Below are 22324 nucleotides of genomic sequence, written 5' to 3'. Positions count from 1 at the left end.
GCCGGGAGCTTTTCCCTTAATACGATAGTTGTACAGTCTGCATGGACTATACATGCGTCGCACTTTACCCCGAAGCTCTGTATAATATTCATCCCTTCCCTGTCTACACTTTACCTCTGACTGCTGGCAGAAAGCAAGGCCAGTGAAACCTGTAAGGGCCCGTGCTAAGGTAGGAAGCCAGTTTGGATCAAACTGGCCGAGCATGAAATTGGAGTCAGTTCTTGTGCAGTGTGTCATTTCTTCTGTCTTTTCTCCTACATTTCTATCAGCTCACTTGCACGTCTGAACTTATTTTTTCAACCGATCATTAGACTTTTGTCTCTCCCCCTTTTTCTCTGCCTCCCCTCTGCTCTCCTCCTACAGTTTGAATATTTGATGAGTGCCTTACCTTTAGTTACCATGCATTATTTCTCTGCTCTTCTCAGGGCTCAGTGGCTGCTCTCTCTCCCTTTGACCCCCCCTGGCCTCAGGCCAGAGACTGACACTATTTCACACACTGCCGTCAGTCACCCCTCTCTCCTCTGTTTTACCTGTCCGTATCATAGTGCCACTAGCCTCAGCAGTTAAAATGAATATTTCATATACTGCGAACTTAATTGCCAGTTTATTGGATACACACAAATAAAACTGAAGCGAGTTGCCGCCACCACTGAACTCTACGAGCGATCGGACACCAAACAGCCAATTAGGACTGACCTCCTGCGATCGGTTGGTTTTGTGGCACAAATATAACACTGCCGTGTTGAGCGAGCACGACGGCAAACCTGAGCGAGCACAGGGTGTAGAGGTTGACAGGGAGGGAGAGAGAGAGAGAGACACCGACAGAGCCAGAGTTTGTGTGAGTGTACACGAATAATGATGAACATGCAAATACACTTATTGAGCACAGAATAGACTTTTATTTGCTCAAACGGAATTATTTTTTTGCTCGCATATCATTTCTCTGGCAAAAATAGGAATTTGTTTTTTGCAAAATATACTCTCCTGTGCTCCGCTTTTCCAAGTTGCTCAGGAAAGAGACACAAAAGTAACACCACGCCAGCCGGGAATAGAAACCACGACAGAGCGAACAGACGGTGTAGTCTGTGCGAGAATTACAATTACATTAAACTCCTTACTGTGATACTAAAATCCAATTAGTCTCAGTGTTTTAAGCTGATGCAACTGGATTTACAACCTCAAGTCGGTGCATTGGCAATACACTGATGCGTTTGTAGACGCTTAACACAGCTACTCACTGGGTTAAACACTACAAGGTATAGTATGTTATTGCTTCCCTCTTCCTGTCCATATGTCTAAAATACAGTATACTGTAAGTACAGTCTACACCCCACTACCACCACCCAGGCTGGCTGGAAATTTTGGCTCACACCATACACATTCCCAAGTCAAAAGCCTGTTGATTTTGGAAAAGCCATCTTTCCCGTGGAGTGCCGTCAAAGGACCTTATGTAATGGAGCATATCTCCTGACCTGTGAGTGGGGAAAGTGCACAATCTTTGCTGTGCTCATTCACGTTTCAAAGGAAGGGAACCAAGCAGGCTACTCGTGTCATCTCTCGACAACTACGCTGACTGTGAAACCAATGGATGACTGGAAAACGATGAGACCTTCCACTATTTCGGGGCAACGTTCCCTGAGGAGAAACTTTTAATCCCACTTCACTTTGATACACAGAATGCACTGAAGAGCCACATTATGAACGCTTTGGCCTCTTGACTCCTGAGTTGAGTGTGTGTTTTTATAGAGGCTCATGCGACCCACTTAGTGATAACGCTCGCTGTACAGAGTGGCACATCTTGTCTGTTCTCCATTCCAGGACACTATGCAGTGTAGCTGGGACTGACTATGTGACTACACGTACATCAGTGATCACATGCATGTCAGCACACACGTACACAGACATTATCTCGAGCCCATTAAATGTTACATTTTCTTTCAGCAGCCAAACTCCGACCTGGAGTTACTCATTACGGGAAGTGTCCTCATGTGTTTGAACGGCTTCTTCTTTCGCGCTGCCCTCCTGTCAGCATTTTAGATTTTTCACACCTGTCGAACATTTGTTTTGTTCTTACTCCAAAAGAACGCATAGCTGATCATAAGTTAATAATAGGTAAGACATTGTGTTCTTGTGTATTCTAAATACACGTGCACTGAATCCTCAGACTGCAACTCATTTCAGTTTTCCTATATCGTCTCGTCTCTGGTTATTGTTTTCAAGATTTATTTAATATTTTCGTTGTTGTCGTGACTGCTCAAAATCTCAGCCTGTTGGGCCACTCTGTAAACTCTGATTATTTTTTTTGTTATTCATTATATCAAGGCCAGCCTCTTTTTTCTTTTTGCGTGTCACAGAGATGTAGCTGATAGAGGACCATCACTTTGTGCTTTGAGCTGTGTACTCTTCCGCTTCCTGCTGGTTCACTAAGAGAAGGAGTTTGCTTTTTGAAGAACATCTTGCTCTGCGACTACATGGGAAGACTTCTGCGACGGCCACAACCGAGTGCCCTCATTAGCCTTCACTCTCATCCACTTGTTGGACAATGTAGTCTAATGTTTTTTCCTGCCATCCTCCCCTGTCTGTATCAGAAAACGGTGCGTTTGATGGTGAACTACCACGGCAGCCAGAAGGCAGTGGTACGGGTCAACCCGTTGGAACCACTCAAGGCTCTGACACCAGTCATCTGCGACAAGTGCGAGTTTGACCCTGCCCATGTCCTGCTCCTGAGGGACGGCGTCAGCCGCCGCGAGTTACCGCTGGATAAATCTCTGACAGAGCTGGGGATCAAGGAGCTTTATGTACACGACCAGAGTCTAGGTAAACCTCAACTACTTGATTCTGTTGTCATTTTTTTTTTTTAATCCTTTTAAAGGTGTGTGGTACATTCACTTTAGATTGGCTTGGAAACTGGGTTTCCATGACAGAGCCAAATTATTAAACAATTTTTTTTTTAAATGTATAGAGTAAAAAAAAAAAATAAGGCTTTGAAAAATTTGTGGATTCAGTTACTTAAACACTAATAGATCCCAGCCTGGGTTCACACTCAGTGAGAGTGGTGGCTAATGTTGGTGAGCTTGTTAAAGCAGATACAATACATCATCATGGATTGTGCCATAAGAGACCACATAGTCTGCCACCACTGTAACGCTCAACACATGTGAGAGGGGTTCACACATTATGCCTCTCTTTTTAGTTGTTGTCTGTACTTTTCTGTAAAGCCTGCTATTTTTAATTTTAACCATTCTTTGTGTACTATGCCGTGCCGGGTCCTTGACTGTGAAGGAAAGTGCTGGAAATGAATTTGAGGCTTGCGATGCGTTTCTGACAATATATTCAGCTAAATAAAGGGTGGGTGGGTTCAACAATTAGCGTAAATAAGCCTTTATCTAGGAGGAAGTTCAATTATGGTCTAAGATCTGATGTTATTGTTTATTACCATGGTTACGGTCCACACCCATTGGTATTTTTAGATATCCATCTTATCATGGTGTTTGATCTGTGAGGAATGGCTCGTGGTTTATGGTCGGAAACATTGACATTATGTAATATTTGTGGTCATATGGTATTGCGTTATGGTTTTGTCTTAGTATAGACCTTTTTCAGTTATTATGATGGACATGCAATCAAAGGAACATCTATAAATTATTTAGTTGTGTCATATTTTGTTGAAGTGCAGATGTTTTTCCCTCTGGTTAAGTGTTATTAAAATGTCACAAAATGATCAGTTCTTTTTTTTTTATGCAGTTCAGCTGTCGATACACGACTAAATATTTTTTTGTGTTTTCCAGTGCTCCAGCCTAAAATGGCTTCTGCCCCTGCGCTTAACTACTCAGGTATTAGTCATGATGAGTCTTGTCTGTCTTAGTATTTTGCCGGTTCCATTCAAATCCATGTAGCACAGTTTAACCCAATGTACCACTGCTTGCTTATTAACCATGTTTTTTTTAGTGCGGTGGACCTGCGTGTTTGCTTTTTAGTCATCTGTCTTCAAATTAATATTTTCTTGACGTTATTTTTTAAACCTGTGCTAACATCATCAATGTCCTCTGCTTTTGTAGAATCCAAACAACCCAGTAGTATTACTCTGTCATTGATTCTTTTAATGGGTCAAACCTTCTTGCTTTGTTCTCAAGCCAACAGTGTTATCAAGAAACATTCTTATTTATTGCCTTGTAGTCTGTGAAGGTTAGCCAGAGGGGAGAGCCTGGAGAAAAATAAAGCCACAGTGCCCTCTGCTGGGGAAACTCAGTAGATAGTGAAAACAGGTTGTGCCTTTAGACTGTCCGAAATGTTCTGTAATGACCGATAAAAATGCAAACAACATATTACTTATTTATTTGTGTTTATCAAGTGCAGCAATTACATTTGATTTAATAGGAATCCAAATTGCTCTTCACCTCATTCATCTGTGCATGCAGAAATCATTTATCTCTGGTGTCTACGTAATTCTTCATATACCATTTCTCAGTATGACACTATTCTAATCACCTCGCTTTCAATATGAGATACTAACATTATGTCCAATACTCCCCTCCTACTTCTTCTTCTGCTAATTTTTGCTTTTTTTGTTGAAGACTCTTTTCGCTCCAGTACCACCAGTCTGAATAGAGCAGAGAAGAAAGGTTTCCTGGGCATCTTCCAGTTCAGCAGGAGGAAATCCAAGGTAGGACTTTGAATTGCTGTTGCTGTTTTAAAAAAAAAAAAAAAAATACATTGTCATTTATCAAAAATTACAATATTACTAGAGCAAGATTAATGCCATCATATCTGTCCACAAAAGTTAGCAGTGGCTCACCTGCTCAAGTGCTGCGAGAAATATGAGGCTGTGTAATAGTTTTCAAACTAACCTGGAGTGATGCATGTCGTTGATACTTATTCCACTTGACAGCAGAGAGGCAGGCTGAATGCATGACCCTGTACAGTTGAATGCTGCATGTTAGCTGTGCCTTCCGTTTGCAGACAGAGACAACTTCTGTGGACATGGATGACTGTGATGATAAAGTAATCCAAAATACTGACACACAATCCAATGTAAGTATTACTGACACATCTGGAAATGTCCAGCGGTGATGGGATTTTCTCACATAAACCTGTCTCTGACGCATTCCACTTTTAAATTATGGGTGGACATGATAACAGGAACCCTTGTAAAATATGATACAAACCTGTAACAACAGTTAAAACTAGAAATCAAACTTCAAAAATTACCGCAACAACAAATTTGGAAAATTAAATTGCATGTCAATTTTAGTATATTTCATCACATGGTGTGGCGGTTCCTGTTATAACTTTCATGCCATGTCCATTTCTTGCCTGGCTGTTGATAATCATTCATTTTTATGAATTTCAACTAGTACTGCAACATTTATTTGATAAATAAATTGTGACAAAATGAATAAATCACATAACTACCAAATAACTGGTTGTATTAGGTAGGTGATTAAGCGATTAATCATTCAAAATTAATAATTCTGTCATTTGTTAGTGCAAATTATATGACAAGAAAGACGAGACATGATTCGTGGAAAAATCATGTTTATTTGGAAAAGTGTAGGAGGCTTGTATAGCCTCCCCTGATATTGTTTCAGTACTTGTCTCCCTGAATCCCCATAATGGAGGTGGAGGATGTAAAGGTAGTATGACCCATAGAGTCTCACCGGCCAAAATGTTTCAGAATTTTCTTTTAGACACACACAGCATCATTTTCACAGAATAGGTTCTTATTGCTCGTGCACAATTTATTGTTGAGCTGTGGTCATGTGCACTGATGTCCTCCAGGGGGCGGCATCTGTCTCCAAAAGTTTAGGTCAGCGCTTTCTTGCTCCCACTCCCTTTTATTTCCAACTAATGTCTACTGACTGATACAATGGCTTTAAGTAATTATGTTATATATATATATATATATATCTGTTATCCAACCGCCATGAAGGGGGTAGTGTACCTTAAGTGCTCTTAGAAGACCGGTGACCCAGGAGGATCCACAGGGCCTAACTGATTCACAAGAAACTCAAACCTCTCAAAAGGTTTAGTGGCCGGAACATGTCAACAAATTGTTCATTTTCTTTTTTGAAATGGCATGAAGGTTGGATTTTTAATCAAAATATGAAAAAAACCAAGACAAATAATGTTGACGTTTTTATCCTAAAATAAAATTGTGAGTATCCGTGTGTGTGCAGATGCATTAAGCAGCTGTCCATCTTTTATAGCCATAACTCAATCACGTTCATTTGATTTTAAAGCCATGAACCTCGGTTGAGCAGCAGTCATCTGTGGCTCACCTCAGATCAATACGTCTTTTGATTGTATTAGCTGGAAAAACAGCGCCTGGCTCTCTCTGGTTCACTTCACTGTTCTGTGAAGCATAAAGCCTCTGGTTCAACTTCTCCGTCCTTTGCCTCTTTGTTCTCCAGGTTGTAGAATCATCGTCACCATTATATTCTCCTCTTTCTCGTCTAAGCTCTCTTCGTGCTCTCCCTCATCCTTTCTGTGTTTTATAAGCGTCTTCACAGAAACTTCTGTGATTTTTTTCAAATCTTTCTTTAAGGTTTGAAAAAAATGGTAACAATGAAGAAGGGCATGAAAATGAAAAGGGGGAGGGGGGAATTTCGCAGCGGAGCATGATAAAACATTAAATCTAATCCTGACAGAGCATGTGGTATTTGCTTAGATGTGACAGTTTAGAATTTATTTAAAACACTAAAAAGAAAAATGACAGTGAGTTATAATCATTCATATTGATATTTCTCAGCCATGTCTCACTGTCCAACGGGCTTTAAGGCAGCTGGGCTTTTCCCCTCTGATATGATTGTTTCTCAGGCAGGGACTGTTATCAGACCACACTCATGCATTTGTGCACAAAAGCAAGCAAACACACACACACTTATAGACATAGTGTCTTATCGGCCTGAAGGCATCAGATTACCCTACCTTGGCTACATTAGCACTAAAAGCCCAGCCTCTTATCACTAATAGTTCATTAGGGGCTAATCGAGTGTGTGAGTGTGTGTGTGTGTGTGTGTGTGTGTGTGTGTGTGTGTGTGTGTGTGTGTGTGTGTGTGTGTGTGTGTGTGCGTGTGTCTCTGTGTGTGTGGTCTTAAAACACTAACATGGCCAGAGAGCATGATGTTATGGAGCCATGCTGATTTTGGAGCGAACTGACATAAAATAGGTACATTTCTACTTGTTTATTCTTTTCATCTGTTTAGACCTCAAATAGCAACAAGGCCCATGTTTTATCATTCTCGGAGAAGCAGAAATCAGGCCCCACTTTAAGCACTTAACTTTGTAAACTTAGGAAGGACATCCCACCTTCGGCGACTTCATGAATGCAGCAATAAAATGCAGTCACAGAGGCAATAATTTGGGAGCCTCGCAACTGTTAAATTGTTTCTCAGACCGTAACGCTACAATACTAGTTACATTCGCAACGATTTGCGGATACTCATAAGTGAACACGTCTGGCCACGCCCAACTACACCCAGCCAAAAGTGAGGACAGTGAAACACTAAGTAACTCCATGTAGCTTAAGTTATTATATATTATAATATTTTTTTCCCTTTCAATCTGCACATTTTGGTTTGTGATTGGATAATAACTGCGAGCTGTCAATCACTTAATTTCACATTTCTCAATATAACCAATTGGTAATGTGTCTTTTACATTATAAAAGGAGAATTAGTAGGAGGATTCTCCTCTATTTCTAAAGTAAGACTAAGAAGGAAAGGAGTGATTTTGATATTACAGACTGTGTTATAGTCTGTAATACCCCCCAAGTGCTGGAGTACATTTGCTACTATTTTCCTCTCTGGCTGTTTTGACAGATTTTTAGACTTCTTTTTCACCGAAGGGGAAAAAGCAGAAGAGAGAGGGTGAGAAAGTCAGACAGAGTTCATGTGCATTTTCTGCTTTGAACATTTTATTTTTGGTGAAGTGAGAAACATGCTCCTTTTTTGTTAAAGATGGAAATCACATCAATCCTTCACTTCCAACATTCTGCTCTTTTTTTTTCTTCTGTCAACCTCCATATGGCAGCCACCCACATCTCCACCTCCCCCTTGCCCTGCTCTTACCCCCGTCAGTCACACAGCACGGTGTGCTACTGTTGACCCGACCGTAAAGATTTTTATCCAGCACTATTCTCCTCATTTATTTATTTTTTTCCTACCGTAGGCTCAGGTCACGCAGTGTTAAATGTGTTTGTATTGAATGTGATTTGTACACAATTCTTCTTCTCTTTTCTTACTGTCACGAATCACAGAAATACTAGATATCATTTTGGTTGTGGCAAATATAATCTTAAAACCCAGAAAAGGAATAAGAGAAAGAGAGCTGGAGTTTTTTTTATGAATGTACCAGCTCTAAACACACTTGGCAATGTAAAGTTGGCTCTCATGTTTTGAACCTCATTAGATAAAACACTGAACAAGCGAAATCCATTATTCATTGTGTTTGCCATAAACAGTAATGCTAAACACTAGTGTGATTCTGAATGTTGTGTCTATGGGCATTTGCTGTCACATGATATAAAACGGCAGCAGCCGATACAATAGTCGTAAGTGATTAATATAGTGGATAGTGAGTGGATATGAGGTGAGGCGTCTGTAAAGGTTCCATGATAATCATAGTGGGTATCCCGGCTCCAAAGAACAAAAATAACTAACTCTTTATTCTTGTTCTGTCTCTCCAACTTGCAGGGCAACGGGTTCCCTGATATAAAAATGATTTTTCTTGCTATACGAATTGAAATAACAGTCAAAACATATTTTCACTTTTCTTTCTTCAAAATGTAGAAAAAAGCTGTGAGCATGCCTACTGAAATTCTCTCCCCAGGACTTTTTCTTCCACAGTATTGTTCTTTTCCCATCTCTCCCCACCCCACTGTGAGATGTTCTAACTTTGAGTCCAATTAATTCTAATGAACTGAACTTGCTTTTATGCCGTATGCAGGCATTGTCTGAACGCATCACTTAATCTGCTTTTAAAACACTTTTCTTTTCTGAGATCATGAGGGGGGGGGGGGGTTGCACCATGTTGTGCCAAGGCTCTGTACCAAGCTGAGCCACGAGGAGGTTCAGATGTTCAGGAGCACTTTGTGCTCTCTTTGATCAAAAGTATTGAAAACCATTTTTTGCTCTAATGCATTAAGTCAGGAGCAGCGACCCTTTGAAAATTTGTTTGCTCTTTCAACTCGGTCAAATAAATGTTGCGACAACTGTTGCGACTGAAGAATGGACTGTACATTCGGAAAAGGTATACCTTCGATTGCATGTGCATGTGGAACTTCAAACACCCGTACGCTGTAAATGATGAATGAGTGGGGATCGCCCTCAGAGATCAGCTTCAAAGTTCATCTAGATGCGGAAGAAATGCTTATAATAAAGCAATAAGCATTACATCATACAACCTTGCATGTGTGCAGTATGTGTATGTAAGCCGATTTTGAACTTTTTACCTTTATTTTCAACGCTCCTTCCATGAATTTTGACCCTGTCTCCTTCATGTTGGATGAGCCCAGAATAGATTTGAGTTTTGATAAGGACATTTCATTCATTCATTACATTTTATAAGTGTCAGTATTATTATTGTCATTATAAGAACCAGTCTGACAGGGCTCAAAACAACAGTTACACAACTGTTCCTGGTCTCTCTCTCTCTCTCTCTCTCTCTCTCTCTCTCTCTCTCTCTCTCTCTCTCTCTCTCTCTCTCTCTCTTCTCCCCCTCTTTCCACCCTTCTCTCCTCTCTCCTCTCACCCCAACAGGTCACGGCAGATGTCCGCCCACAACTGAGTCCGGTTCTGCTAGAAATTACTTCCTGTTAAAAGGGATTTTTTTTTGCTGCTCTTGTTGGAACTGTTGGGTTTCTCTGTTGTATACTGTGAGGTCTCGACCTCACTGTGTAAAGTGCCCTTGATATGCAGTAATGTATATTGTGATTTGGCGCTAAGCAAATACAATTGAATCGAATTTGCACTGCAAACGTCTCTACATTCACGTGTTCGCTGACATACTGTACATATTTGAAAATCTGACTTCACCCATTTTTATTCCCGATGTCACCTACAGGGTGTGTCCACAGTGTCCAGAGTCCCCAGCACAGAAGATCGGCCCAGCACCCTGGGCCAGTCTCAGTCCGTCATGAATATGTCCAGGATGTCTCCCAAGGCGGAAATCAAGAAGAGACAGGCCCCGGGACCGCCCGAGGCCCCGACACCCACCATGGGACACACTAGCTTTGAGGGCTATCAGGTGAGGGTAGAAAAAAAAAACAGCTGAGCTGAATTAGTTTGTGTGTGTTGCTCGGGTTTAGATCCGTAGATTGATGAAGTAGAACATCTGAAACCTGCAATCGGTTTGACACGGCCTTTCCTTTGGGTATCGAGGTCAGCGTGACCTGTATCGTCTGCTTTCGAGCAACAGCTCCCTGCAGTCTCATTATAGTGTTATGGCGGCATGCTGGGAAATGTTGTATAGCAACCAGCATCCTTCCTCCCTCCCCGTGATAATAAGTGTTGTTTATTCGGAGGAGCTAGTGTTCTTCACGCGTGTTATCAGGAGGAAACTTAGTTCTCATGAACGCACGGGGAATGATGTGATCCTCCTTCCCTAATTAATGTGAACTGAGCATCAGAGGAGGAGAAAAACATTTCTGAGAAGTGTGTGATGAGAAACTGCAACTTTCTGATGCCGCAAACACAAGTGTGAATGATCTGATTCGCGGTGCGTCTTGTTTTTGAGAAAAAATCTAGTGCACGTAAAGCATTGAAAGCGACACATGCAAACAGTAGTGTAATAATGCCATGAAAACACAAGGATCACATATCTTAAACCGAACTCCGGTAAACGTAACTGATCAGCGAAAAACCATTATCTTTACACTTTTCAATTTACTCCTTTCTTCAGAGTTTGGATTATCAGTTGCGTAGCGGCCAGTGGACCATTAGAGAAGGTGTAAATGCAACAAGCGTTCATTGTCATCACCTTCCTCCGGAATTTTAAATGCGCGATGTCCGTCGTTTCCTTTTGTGATTGCGCTCATTGTGACTCTACTGAGGAGCTGTTGTGATTATTTTTAGTCTTGCAAATTGTGGTTGTGCGGTCGGGCGAGGGACATGGTAATTCATCTGCCCACTTGTCAAATTAGGAGTTATGACAGGCACCAGAGCTGAAATACTGAGAAAGTGCTGGGAGTCACAAGGGCAGCTACACATAACAGGAGTTGGGAAGGTCATTTCAGGACTTAATGACTAGTCTAATAATAGATTTATCCATCTCTCTCTCTCTCTTACGCCTTCTCTGAACTGTGTCCCTGCCTGGACGCAAAGTCTCATGTATATTCATGCACGTCTACTCGCGGCAAGGTCGCACTGTGGTGCAGTACGCCTCTCGTGTTTCACTTCTCTGTTTTCTGGCGTCGCTTGTTGAGGACAGACTGTTGATGTGCTCCTCTGTGTCTTATCAACAGTTCAGCCGAAGGTCGACAAGCGACAGAGATATGTGTGACTTGGTTCTCTGGCTGCAAATTCTGTAGAAAATGGAAGTTCTCTGTTGTTATCATGTGCAGTTTTTTTTGTTTTTTTTGAAATTTTAACGTTTGGGCGGTCAGCACATCGGCTGGACTACGTACACTGCAGAGGTGTGAGGTGCTCAACGATTAACAGAATGTTCGGCCATGTGTTTGTTGTGCAAATGTGATTAAAAAGGATTTGGTCTCATGAGAGTAAAGGGTGTCATAGCAGCCAGGTTTTAACAGGACAATATCCCCGGGGCATTGACATTAAAGCCTGAATCTGTAGGAACAATTGTACTTGTCAAATCAAATCACAATCGCAATCAGAATCCACGTTGCACTTTCACATGAAATTTGGTATTGCAGTTGCTGGAGGTGGTATTCAGCCACAATAGGAAAAGAAAAAACTGGCACACTTTGCTTGTCAGTGGAGAACACATTATCTCCAGCAAGTCCAAGCGCCAACGAAAACAGATGTCACGCTATACCTCTTAAAATATAATAGTTCAGATACAGGTTTGTCCACAAAGGGATGGGCTGGGAGGGAGTGCGCCAGCTCGCTCGCAGAACGCACGCATAATTGTTCACTAAATGTTCAGTTTGTTATTATTGTATTTTTAATTTTATTTGTTGGGTTTTGCTAACAAGGACATGTGATTCATTAAAAAAAAACTGAATGCTGCAGCATTCTGCCTCACCTGATGCCCATATATAGAGTTAAGACCATGCATATGTGTTTGTGTGTAATAGAGAGAGAGAGAGGGGGATTAGGAACATAATAGCAGGTCATGTGAGGACGGCTTCCTATGATGACTGTCCTCATTATGGACCTCCCTCTGCGCGGAACAAGCTTAGGTGGTCAACTAATGGTGGCGTAAAAAGACACAGTAATGGACACTGACATGGTAATATAAGCTATTTGGATGATGAGATTGTTATAATGAAACTAAATGCTTGAAATGGCCTTTGGAGAGGCAGAGATAACTTTGGGCGATCATACAAAATCATAATAGGAATATTGTTATATTAGCGTCATTGACAAAATTAGGAAGGTCCGCAGCATTGTATCAATGTCAATGTGTCAATGTGTTTCTGAAAATAAGGATTTTAGCATCTCTGTTTAAGATCTTGTTGACAGAGATTGTTTCTGATGTTTGAGGGTCAGGTTTACATTCTATACATATGTATAGCAGTGATAATAGGAACAGCAAAGATCCTGGAAACAGATGAGCCTATTCCAGGAAGAGTGTAAAGTAATTTGCGGCTGTTGGAAAAAATCTGATGTTTTCACATGCCGTGTTCATCACGGGTCAGAGTCAGAGAAGTTTGCAGTTTTTGTTTCCTCAGCTCAACAATCAACAATCTGTGTCTGTCTTTATGAGAGCTTGAGCGCTGGAAAAAAAAACCCAACCAAATATGTTTTGGAACATTGAGTTCAGAGAAGCACAGAGGAGTGGGGTGTCCAGTAGTGATAGGCAATCTGTTATTGTGGTTTTGGAAAGGAAGCCATGTCTACATAACCTCTTGTGATGAAGGAGTTCAGACAAATTTTGAGCTCTCTGCTCCACTGCTCAGTAACAGAAGGTGCTTTTTGAGTCGTCTTTGTGTATTTGTACAGTTGTGCTCATGTGTGTTGTTGCGTGTGCAAGAAGAGTGGAGGATGGAGACGGAGCGAGTGAAGCAGGGAATGAGAGCGAGGCCAAAGAGCCATGTGTATAGAGACTAAAAGGGCAAAGTAATGTACCATCAGGCCTCGCAAGTTTTTAGATTACTGTATTTCACTCGTGCGACATTAACAATGCATAATCTTTTGGGTCATTTTGCCAAAATGCATTGCAGCGTGAAATCTGCTTGGCAGGGCCTCAGCACCACCCTTACCTCGCAGAGGGACACAGCGGGGTAAAAGTTTAATAGAGGACATGCAGCATTAGGGAGACAGAAGGTGAGGGAGTAATAAGATCAGTAGCAGTAAGTAGGCTGTCTGTAAGTCTGTGAGAAAACCTTACAAATGTTCTTAAATGGATTACCTACTGTTAAAGATAGACTCTCCGGTCCTGTTGCACTTTCACTGCTCCCATATTTCATTTAATTGTAGGGACAGAAGTACAGTTTTAGTTGTTTCACAGTGTGCTTTCTGTCGGGACCAAACTACATGTTATGGTGTGTGTGTGTGTGTGTGTGTGTGTGTGTGTGTGTGTGTGTGTGTGTGTGTGTGTGTGTGTGTGTGTGTGTGTGTGTGTGTGTGTGTGTGTGTGTGTGTGTGTGTGTGTGTGTGTGTGTGTGTGTGTGTGTGTGTGTGTGTGTGTGTGTGTGGGGGGGTTAAATGCTGAAAGCCTGTGTGTGTGTGCGTGTGGCTTCTTGATGGATCGAGCTGGCTTCATTTTCCTCCTGATGATCTGTCACTCTGTGAAAGTAGAGGGTTGGCAGCAGAGGGAGGCTTGTTTTTCACAGCCATCCATTAGTCCTGTAATTGTCTGTAGTGGTAGCTAAACCTTTATCTGCTCCGATGCACAGCTCTGGTTCAATCAGGGCAGACGAAACAAGTATATACTGGATCTGTGTTCAGCGTTGTAGAGTTCCCCTGGAGCTTTTATCCTTTTTTCCTTTGCTTATTTCTTTGCTTTGTTTTTTATTCTTTGCTTAACATCTGTCCATTTTTTAAATTTTTTTTTTTTTGTGCTTTCCACTTTTCTGTTCCCCCGGGACATCAGCTTTTCTCTCGCTGCACACCCTCTGTTTTGACTTCTTTACAGCACTTTCTGACAGCATCGCCCACTCAATGCACTCTCCACTCAACAGCATAAACAAAGAGAGGCCAGCCACGGTGTTGTTGCGTTTCATCGTTGTCAGTCCCCGTACTCTTTGTGGTGAGATGGGCTGAGCCTCGGCCAGATAAGCGTCTGTGAGAGAACAAGAGGGCAAAACAAACGGGGGTTAAAATTAAGAAAAAGCAGCGCAAAGACAGAAAAGAATGGAAACTAGGCTTTCCTGATGTGAAGAGGTCAATCGAGGTTTGGAAGGATGTAGAAATGCATGTTCACTTGTCTACCACATGCCTCTACTGTATCTCTCGATGTATTCTCAAGGAACAAACAGGTTTTGTTGAATCAGTTTGGAGCAAAGAAAGAGTCCGACCTCTGCTGCCAAAGAAAACGTCCATCCCTCATCCTTATCCTTCAATCTTCCTTTAGAGCTGTTGTTTTCATTCATTTGTGCTACTATTGAGAATAACAGGTGCTCCGGCTCTTGTGAGGCAATGCGCTGCACATGTTACACGTCCTCAAATGGCCTTACTTTGACATTTTCAGATTTGAGTGAATAACACCAGATCTGATCTGTAGAACATCAGTGTTAGAAAAAAATCTAACTGCAACATTTTTGGATACAATTGGATTGATCATTAACTGTGCTTTAACACAGGCTGGGGGGGGGGGGGTGATGCATACCCTGCATGCATATTGTACATAGGCTACTATGTATACAATGCGGTATATATTATGTATTTGTTCCACCAGAGTTTCATAATGATACTACACAACACAAAGGGTCTCTTAGTGTTTTGTGCCGGTGCTTCAGTGTAAAGCTGTGTGCAGCACTCTTTCGCTGTCGCTCTCTCTCTCTCGCGCGCGCGCGCTCTCTCTCACACACCCAATCACACTGACCCATCAGTCGGGCTGCCCACCACCAGGAAAATCCTGCCTGTGTTGGGTTCTAACGTCCATAAAGTTGTTACCGTCCTCTGCGTGCGAGCATAATTCAGCATAAGCTCTGTAGATACCGCTTTGTGCGTGTTCAAGCGTACACTCCTCAGCAGCAGGCAAACCTCAGCTTAACCCCTCGCTGCTATGTCGACATGCAGGGTAATTATTCACTGGAATCACACATAGGAGCATAGTGATAACCCCCCCCCCCCAAACTAAATTTCCTCAAAGCCTTCTCTACATATATCATGAGGCTGGAACGACATGGAGGAGGTAGAGGTGTACAGCTGCGAGCCTGTAATTTTAATTTTTACCGCATTTGCTCTCATGCTGTCATTGAATTTTGCATTTGTCATACACAGGCCTACTAACAACATAATCACTGTTTATATTGACGTACAAGATGTCTTGTGTACTCTCCGCCTGTTTGGTCTTGTCGTTGTGGTGGCTGGAGTATACTCAAGGTAGTCACTGTAAGCTGTCTATTCTTATGCACTGACCTTGAAGATTGTGAAAGTGTGAGTTAGGGGCCAGGAATAGGGGGCGTCGTCACCCTGCCATCCGGCCTATGCAGGACAGGATTTGTTTGCACTTGATGCTGTCAAAACATATTGTGTATGACACCAGACGGGACAGACGGGGCCAACAGATGAAGTGAATCTATTTACGTCAGTCTCTTAACTGTTTGTGGCATCATCTGAAACTTTGTTATGGGACTGCAAAAAAAAGTGATGTCTAATTTGACATTACTTGTTATGGATTTCACTTGTTTTATCTATTTTAGAAAAAAATGTCACTGTATTCTACCCACTAGTACAAATGCTAACTTATATTGTTTTACTTATTGATTTCTCTAACCCAAAACCTCCAGGACATTTGTACATCGCTGTTTTATTAATGTGGGGAAAAGGTGAAGAAAACATAAAAATGACAGTGGGTTTGTAGGACAAAGTAGACGACAATGGAACTGGGTCAGCCATGTGTCTCCTTATCCTCAGCTAGACTCTTCTGCGCACGCACATTGTTAAGACTTTTAACATACTCTTGTCCTCATACATGCACAGTCAGATTCATTCTAACACACACACACACATACACACACACACACACACACGCACACACACGCACACACACACACACATACACACACACAATAACCCTAACACACATGCTAACTGTCTTCCAACCTAATGTTTGGTTGTTTTTGACCCCCGTGCCCTCACAGCGCTGAGACAGTTCAGCCGCTATTATTATCTCTGACACACTCATACGTACACATACATCAGCGCACACACATGCCATGTATAAATGAACTCATGCATGCTGACAGGCACACACACACACATACATACAGTGTACACACACATGCTCCATTTTACATTCCACATTAGCGCTGTAATGTTGCCCTGTTACAAAGCCCCTCACCCATCAAGAGGCCTTCAAAACTACTGATGAATGGTCACGCCACCAGGTTGAAGCCTCCATGGGTGGCCCTATCTGATCAACATGCTCTAACATGGGGCCCTAGCCTCTCAAACCATAGAGTGGAAAATTTAATGGACACACCAGACTGTCCTGGCATGGCCTTCTGTGTACTTGTGTGTAAAGGCCCATTCCCTTAAAAATATACCCATGTACCCCTAATTCCTCAAGCGTTCTCTATTGAGCTAATACAAGACTGATTAGAAGAGGGAAACTCTAATGAATTTAACCTAAGAGGCATGTCGATAGACGATAATTGTTTGTTCAGGAAATGCACGTTGAAGTTGGTGTGTTGCTCCGCCCTGAGCAGTTGTGATCGGGGGGAGAGGCTTACAAATAAAGTGAACAAAAATATATTGTTGAGCAGTTTATTTGTTTCATTTTGTTATACTAAGTTATCAGTCGGTCACAATGAAACAATAAACAACACAAGCAATTTTCACTGCAGAGCATCTGCCCCTCAATAACAGATTTAACCAGTCCTCAGACTAAACACCATTTATGAGACAACACTGCAGAGAACAGAAATAGCTGTAATAAAGTTCATTATTTTTCTCTTGTCAGTGGGGTTTCTGTAGAAACAAACCAAAATCACAGTGTTATGGAAACTAGGAAGTCAGATAATCAGATGGTGGATGATGACTTATTATGATTTTTAGTAGTAGTAGTATTAGTGTGTTAAGATAGTGTTTAAAGTATTTTACTGAGACCTCAATTATTTAATAAGTACATGTTTATCCTTCATAGGCTCTACCACGTGATCACTCAATTTCCAAATGGAAAGGGAGGACGTTTTCAGCTTCTCTGCATATTTGCACATATTGATTTTGTGTCTTTGATTTCATTTGAAACTCGTTCTGCTTGTGATTTGATGAAACATGACTTAATTTACAGCGTGCCGACTTGATTATCCACTTAGTGCTTTGACTGTCCTTTACTTTGTTGTGATTTCACTTCTGATGTCATGACACAAGGTTGACTTGATGCTGAAGTGGCGAGATCCTTCGCCCATAATGCAGCAATACATGCGTGTACATTAATGTAATTTACATGCGTTATGTTGAGAAAGGGTGATTCTCACCTACTGACCCAAGATTATATATGTTGCTATTCTCCTCTGTGTAGCATAACTTTGAAAAAGAAATGCTGCAAGTGTAAAACCAGTAATCAATTTCCAACATCTTAACCAACCCACATATGCTGCTTTCTCAGTAATTGCACCAACAAACCCCTGAGAGCAGCGCACACGTAACCCTGCAACCCTCTAATCCATACACCCCAGCTCAGCCTGACATATGAGATATACTGTTCCTTCTCGTGTGCGTGTGCGCGTGTGTGTGCGCGCGCTCATATCGTCACACACAAAAGTGTGTGTGTGCATGTGTGTTGAGGCCACAGCTCTCTTCCTTTCATAGATGGGCTTGGCGGCAGTCTTATGTTTCACTCTGCAGGGAACACTCTCACGCAAACATACTCGCACACACATACATATACTCGCACACGCACACACACACACACACACACACACACACACACATCCATCCATCTTCATAGGCAAGTCAGTCATCCATTTCAGCTTCAACTTTGGCCCACATCACTGGTAAGTCTGTATTCATGTATGTATGAATACCAGAGAGGGAGAGAAGTGGGAGACCATGGAGGAGAAAGACAACCAGTTGGGGGGCCATTTGGATTTCCATAGCATGCCATGCAGTGAGTTCACTGAGTTCACATGTGTGAACTCAGTTGTTCACATGTGTGAACTCAGTTCGCCTGCAGAAAGGCAAGGTGGCCTGATCTATCTCTCACTTGTCCTGCTGCATGATGCAACGTACATGCAGCACGACAAGGCATGTTCTCTGCAGTGAAGTCATTTGGATTTCTTGGAAAAAGGACATTCATACTGTTCAAACTTGCCTTGAATGTTGACTCTTAAAGCTGACTTTTGAGAGACCACTTGATTAGATAGTTGAAAATGGTCTCATTTCCACATTCTTCATGCTTCTATATAACCCCATAACTAGTCTGAATTTATAAATATGACTTCTAAACACAATATTGATGGTATGAAACGTCAAGAGACAGAATTTATTTTATACATTATCCTATCACTGGCTTCTTGCCTAAGTGACTTAGATTCGTTGCCAATAAATGTGTTTGAATTAAATTGCGTTGAAAATATGGGAACAACATGACGAGACAGAGTTCCTAGAATGTGCTTTGTTTGGCTTTGTGTATGCTCGCACAAATTGAAAGAGACAAGACTGTCATTCCAAACCCCTGAATCAATCTATCAACGATCCAGCATTACAAGTAATAAACGTTTGATGTCCCGAGGAATAATTATGAGAATCACCACAGTTAAATACACGTATCAATCATGATATCAATGTGCTTTCACAGTAACACTGCGTCATATTAACTGTATCACTGCCAGCCGTTTATACGTCTTGTTGCAGGATAATTTAAAGTGAATGTTGGCACACTGGAATTTGAAGAGTCAGGCGCGTGCCAAAACTCCACTTGATTTAATTACTCAGTAGTAAACTCTACTTCAGTCCTGGCAGACTGAATTTACTGGCTGATTTATGATTAGACCACACACACGCACACACACACACACACACACACACAAGGTGCTCACGTTAACTTTCTACTGTCTCACTCCTTCTCTTTCACTTTTTTTTCCTATCAGATGGGACTTGGCTCGGAAAGCCAGCAGAGGAAAAGAAAGGCTCCTGCCCCTCCTCCCACCCCAGCTTCCATCACCCCAGGCTCTGATGACACTTCAGCCTCGGCTGCTCCCACCCCCGACAGCCGCACCGCTGAAAAACCTACCCAAGCCTTCCGCAACATGGTGGCAGAGTCAATTCCAGTCTCCTCTAACATTGTGGTAATGCGCACAATAAAAGCAGCTCCCTCGAAAACAGCAGCACAACCTGCCACCCCAACCGCCAGCTCCCCAACCCCAAGCAGCAGCACCACCGACAGCCTGGCAGCCCAGGACTCCAGCTCTGAACTCAGCCACAGCCTCGATGACTCGGATGCCGACTTGGACCAGGTTGGCTCCCGCTGCAGCACCCTCACCAGCAGCACAGCGAGCGGGTCCGTGCGGGCCCGGCCCGCCACGAAAAGCTGCGGCAGCAGCAGGATGGAGGAATCAGAGATGTCGAGCAGCGTGGCTGCCAAATCCCATCAAGGGGCGACCTCCGCCAGCAGCTCCAGGTCGGGGACCGAGTCGGCCCTCAACCTGAAACTGGATGAAGTTGAGAACAACAGGCACAGCGCAATGGGTAAATAATAGACATTCAGCACAGCACGTACAAAAATCCTGCAAATGACACAGAACTATTGATAATTGAAGTCTCGTTAAATACTTTTTTTTCGAGTAATTTGTCCACCATAAAGTATATTAGCAACAAGGACAAGACCAAATGGCAGCTTAAGGTATTTATAATGATGAAAGCTTACAGTCAACTGCACCACTGGCACGGAATATGGCAACGACATCCACCTGTTGTTTTCACATATGATTTATACCATAAATCAGCCTTTGTGGCTACGTTACATTTAGTTACGTTTGTGAAACAATGACATCCAATTTTCACACCACACTGCACAAAACATTTATATTCATCAAATGCAGTAAACTTGGCTGTGGATCAGGGAACTCGTGATCAACACTCTGTATGTCAAAGAAGTGAGACGGTGAGACGTTAGCTGTAGAGGTTTCTCTTTGTTTCCTTCCTGTTAGAAAGTGACTGAACGTCTGCCCTGGAGAGCTGAACTGTCACACCGCAGTCACGTCTGACACTCAGGCTGTCAACACTGACCTGGTGAAGGAGTGGATGTGTGCGTGGATGTGCGTGCGTGCGTGCGTGTGTGCATGTTACAACCAAAGTACAGGAACTAGTGGAGCTGGTTTTCATCATAGCTCATGAGACAATACAGTCCTTGTCTCTTGCCCACGCTTATCAATCCCTCACATTCTTATCTTTCTCTCTATTCCTCTCCCTTTCTCTCTCCCTCTCTTTATTTCTGTCTCATATGCATGCGGCTTCGCACAGACCTTCAAAGCTGGCAGATATAAAGTCAGACAAATCCATCACAGATTTAAACAGGCTCCGCGTGAACTTTTGCTGGCCTCATATTGATCTTTACGCAACCCAGATCTTGCACTGTGGCAAAGTGAGATTGCAGCAGAGCGCTGTCGTGTCTGACAGGGGCAGAGATGAGAGACTTGCAGACCTCAGAGAAGGGATGAGAAAGGTGAGGGTACTCAGAATAGAGTTCAGAGAAAGGAGCATGGGAAGGTTTATGCAGCGGGATGACAGGGTAGCGAGGTAGAAACAAGGGGACTAGTGGGGTTTAAGGAGAGGAGGATGATGGACAGCCAGATGAAAGCAAGGGAAAGGATGAAGTATGAGGAGGTTTCTGCATTAGACGGGATAGAACAGACGGCATGAGGATCATTAATACATTTATAGACCCAGCTCCTTCCCCTTTTCCCTATCCTGCCACTCTGCTGACAGTGCATCACCTTCCTCTCTTTTACTTTGACTCTCCCTTTTTTTTCAGTCTTCCTCCGTTTCCCTTCGGAACGTGTTAGAAGTATTCACTGAGTTAAAGTGTTTATTTTGTACTAAAATAGTTGCATTCCCAAAGCCACATTCACTTAACAACTGTTTTTTTTTTTTTTTCCCCTGTCCTACAAGACAACCTCAACATCAACTTTTCAACTTTTCACACTGTGAGATATTTCTCATTGCTGCCTGACGACCGCACTTTGTCACACATGGGCAGTACATATTTGGCAGTGAATGAGTTTCCGGTTCACACGTTGGGGCTAGACAACTACACCCTACACACGTACAGTACATGGTGGTGCCCTCATGCTTGTATCAGCAGAGACAGAAATGTATACAGTGCATTTATTAGGTTTCAGTTTGTCTTTCATTTATAAAGGCTGAATTTATTCTCAGCCTTTCATTTGAATAAAATTGTGTTTGTGTATGTTACATCAAACTAAACTGTTTCTCATATGCTCTGAGAAGCTTTGTGATAAAGATCCCTAATTGTAAATAACCAAAGGTGGATTACTCTATTAATATATATATATATCTCAAATTTGTTTTTGCACCATTGCTTCAAGCTCCTGATAGTATGTAGCATTTATCTTTTATGTTCAGATTATAACATGCTGTAGAAGCTTAAAAAGTCAGTGCGTATGTGCGTGTGCTGTAAGTTAGGCTCCAGGAAATACATTATCAATTACAATACAATATATTATGTCAATTCAAAGCTTCAGCCTGGTTTTAAACGGAGAACACAACCTTGAAGTACTTAAATTGACATGCACGTACATGTATAATTTTCGTTTTACTACAACTTCATGTTGAAGCAGAGACGTCAATTCTGAATTAGTATTTCTGCTGTACATCTAGTCAGCACAACCTCTTCTTCATATATACAGGGATTTACTGTAGTGCGACTGTCTTTGAGACTGTGTCCACGCTGCTATTTTAGTGGAGCACCTGAGGCATCGCTTCAGCTCTTTGCAGTGTAAATATGATTAATAAATCAATAGGAAAAGTGAAAGTGGATTCAACCATTTTAACCTTTTTGTGTGTGTGTG

General features: G+C 42.2%; 1 protein-coding gene across 7 annotated transcripts in view; it reads left to right on the top strand.

Moving 5' to 3' along the window:
* Nucleotides 1-22324, top strand: part of cobl (cordon-bleu WH2 repeat protein) — a 55022-nt gene that overhangs the window by 19901 nt on the left and 12797 nt on the right. For 4 of the 7 annotated variants that reach the window (XM_035649988.2, XM_047334412.1, XM_047334468.1 and 1 more), the window contains 6 exons: nucleotides 2589-2817; nucleotides 3789-3833; nucleotides 4575-4663; nucleotides 4960-5031; nucleotides 10063-10245; nucleotides 19385-19982. In XM_035649988.2, the coding sequence (XP_035505881.2) occupies nucleotides 2589-2817; nucleotides 3789-3833; nucleotides 4575-4663; nucleotides 4960-5031; nucleotides 10063-10245; nucleotides 19385-19982 (1216 nt within the window). The remainder of the gene's footprint in view (nucleotides 1-2588; nucleotides 2818-3788; nucleotides 3834-4574; nucleotides 4664-4959; nucleotides 5032-10062; nucleotides 10246-19384; nucleotides 19983-22324) is intronic. The other 3 variants (XM_047334431.1, XM_047334441.1, XM_047334454.1) reach the window with 3 other exon arrangements.

The sequence above is a fragment of the Scophthalmus maximus genome, chromosome 1, assembly GCF_022379125.1.
Source record: "Scophthalmus maximus strain ysfricsl-2021 chromosome 1, ASM2237912v1, whole genome shotgun sequence".
Classification (NCBI taxonomy): domain Eukaryota; kingdom Metazoa; phylum Chordata; class Actinopteri; order Pleuronectiformes; family Scophthalmidae; genus Scophthalmus; species Scophthalmus maximus.
Note: the sequence above shows the minus strand (reverse complement) of the source record. Positions and strands in the feature narration are given on the sequence as shown.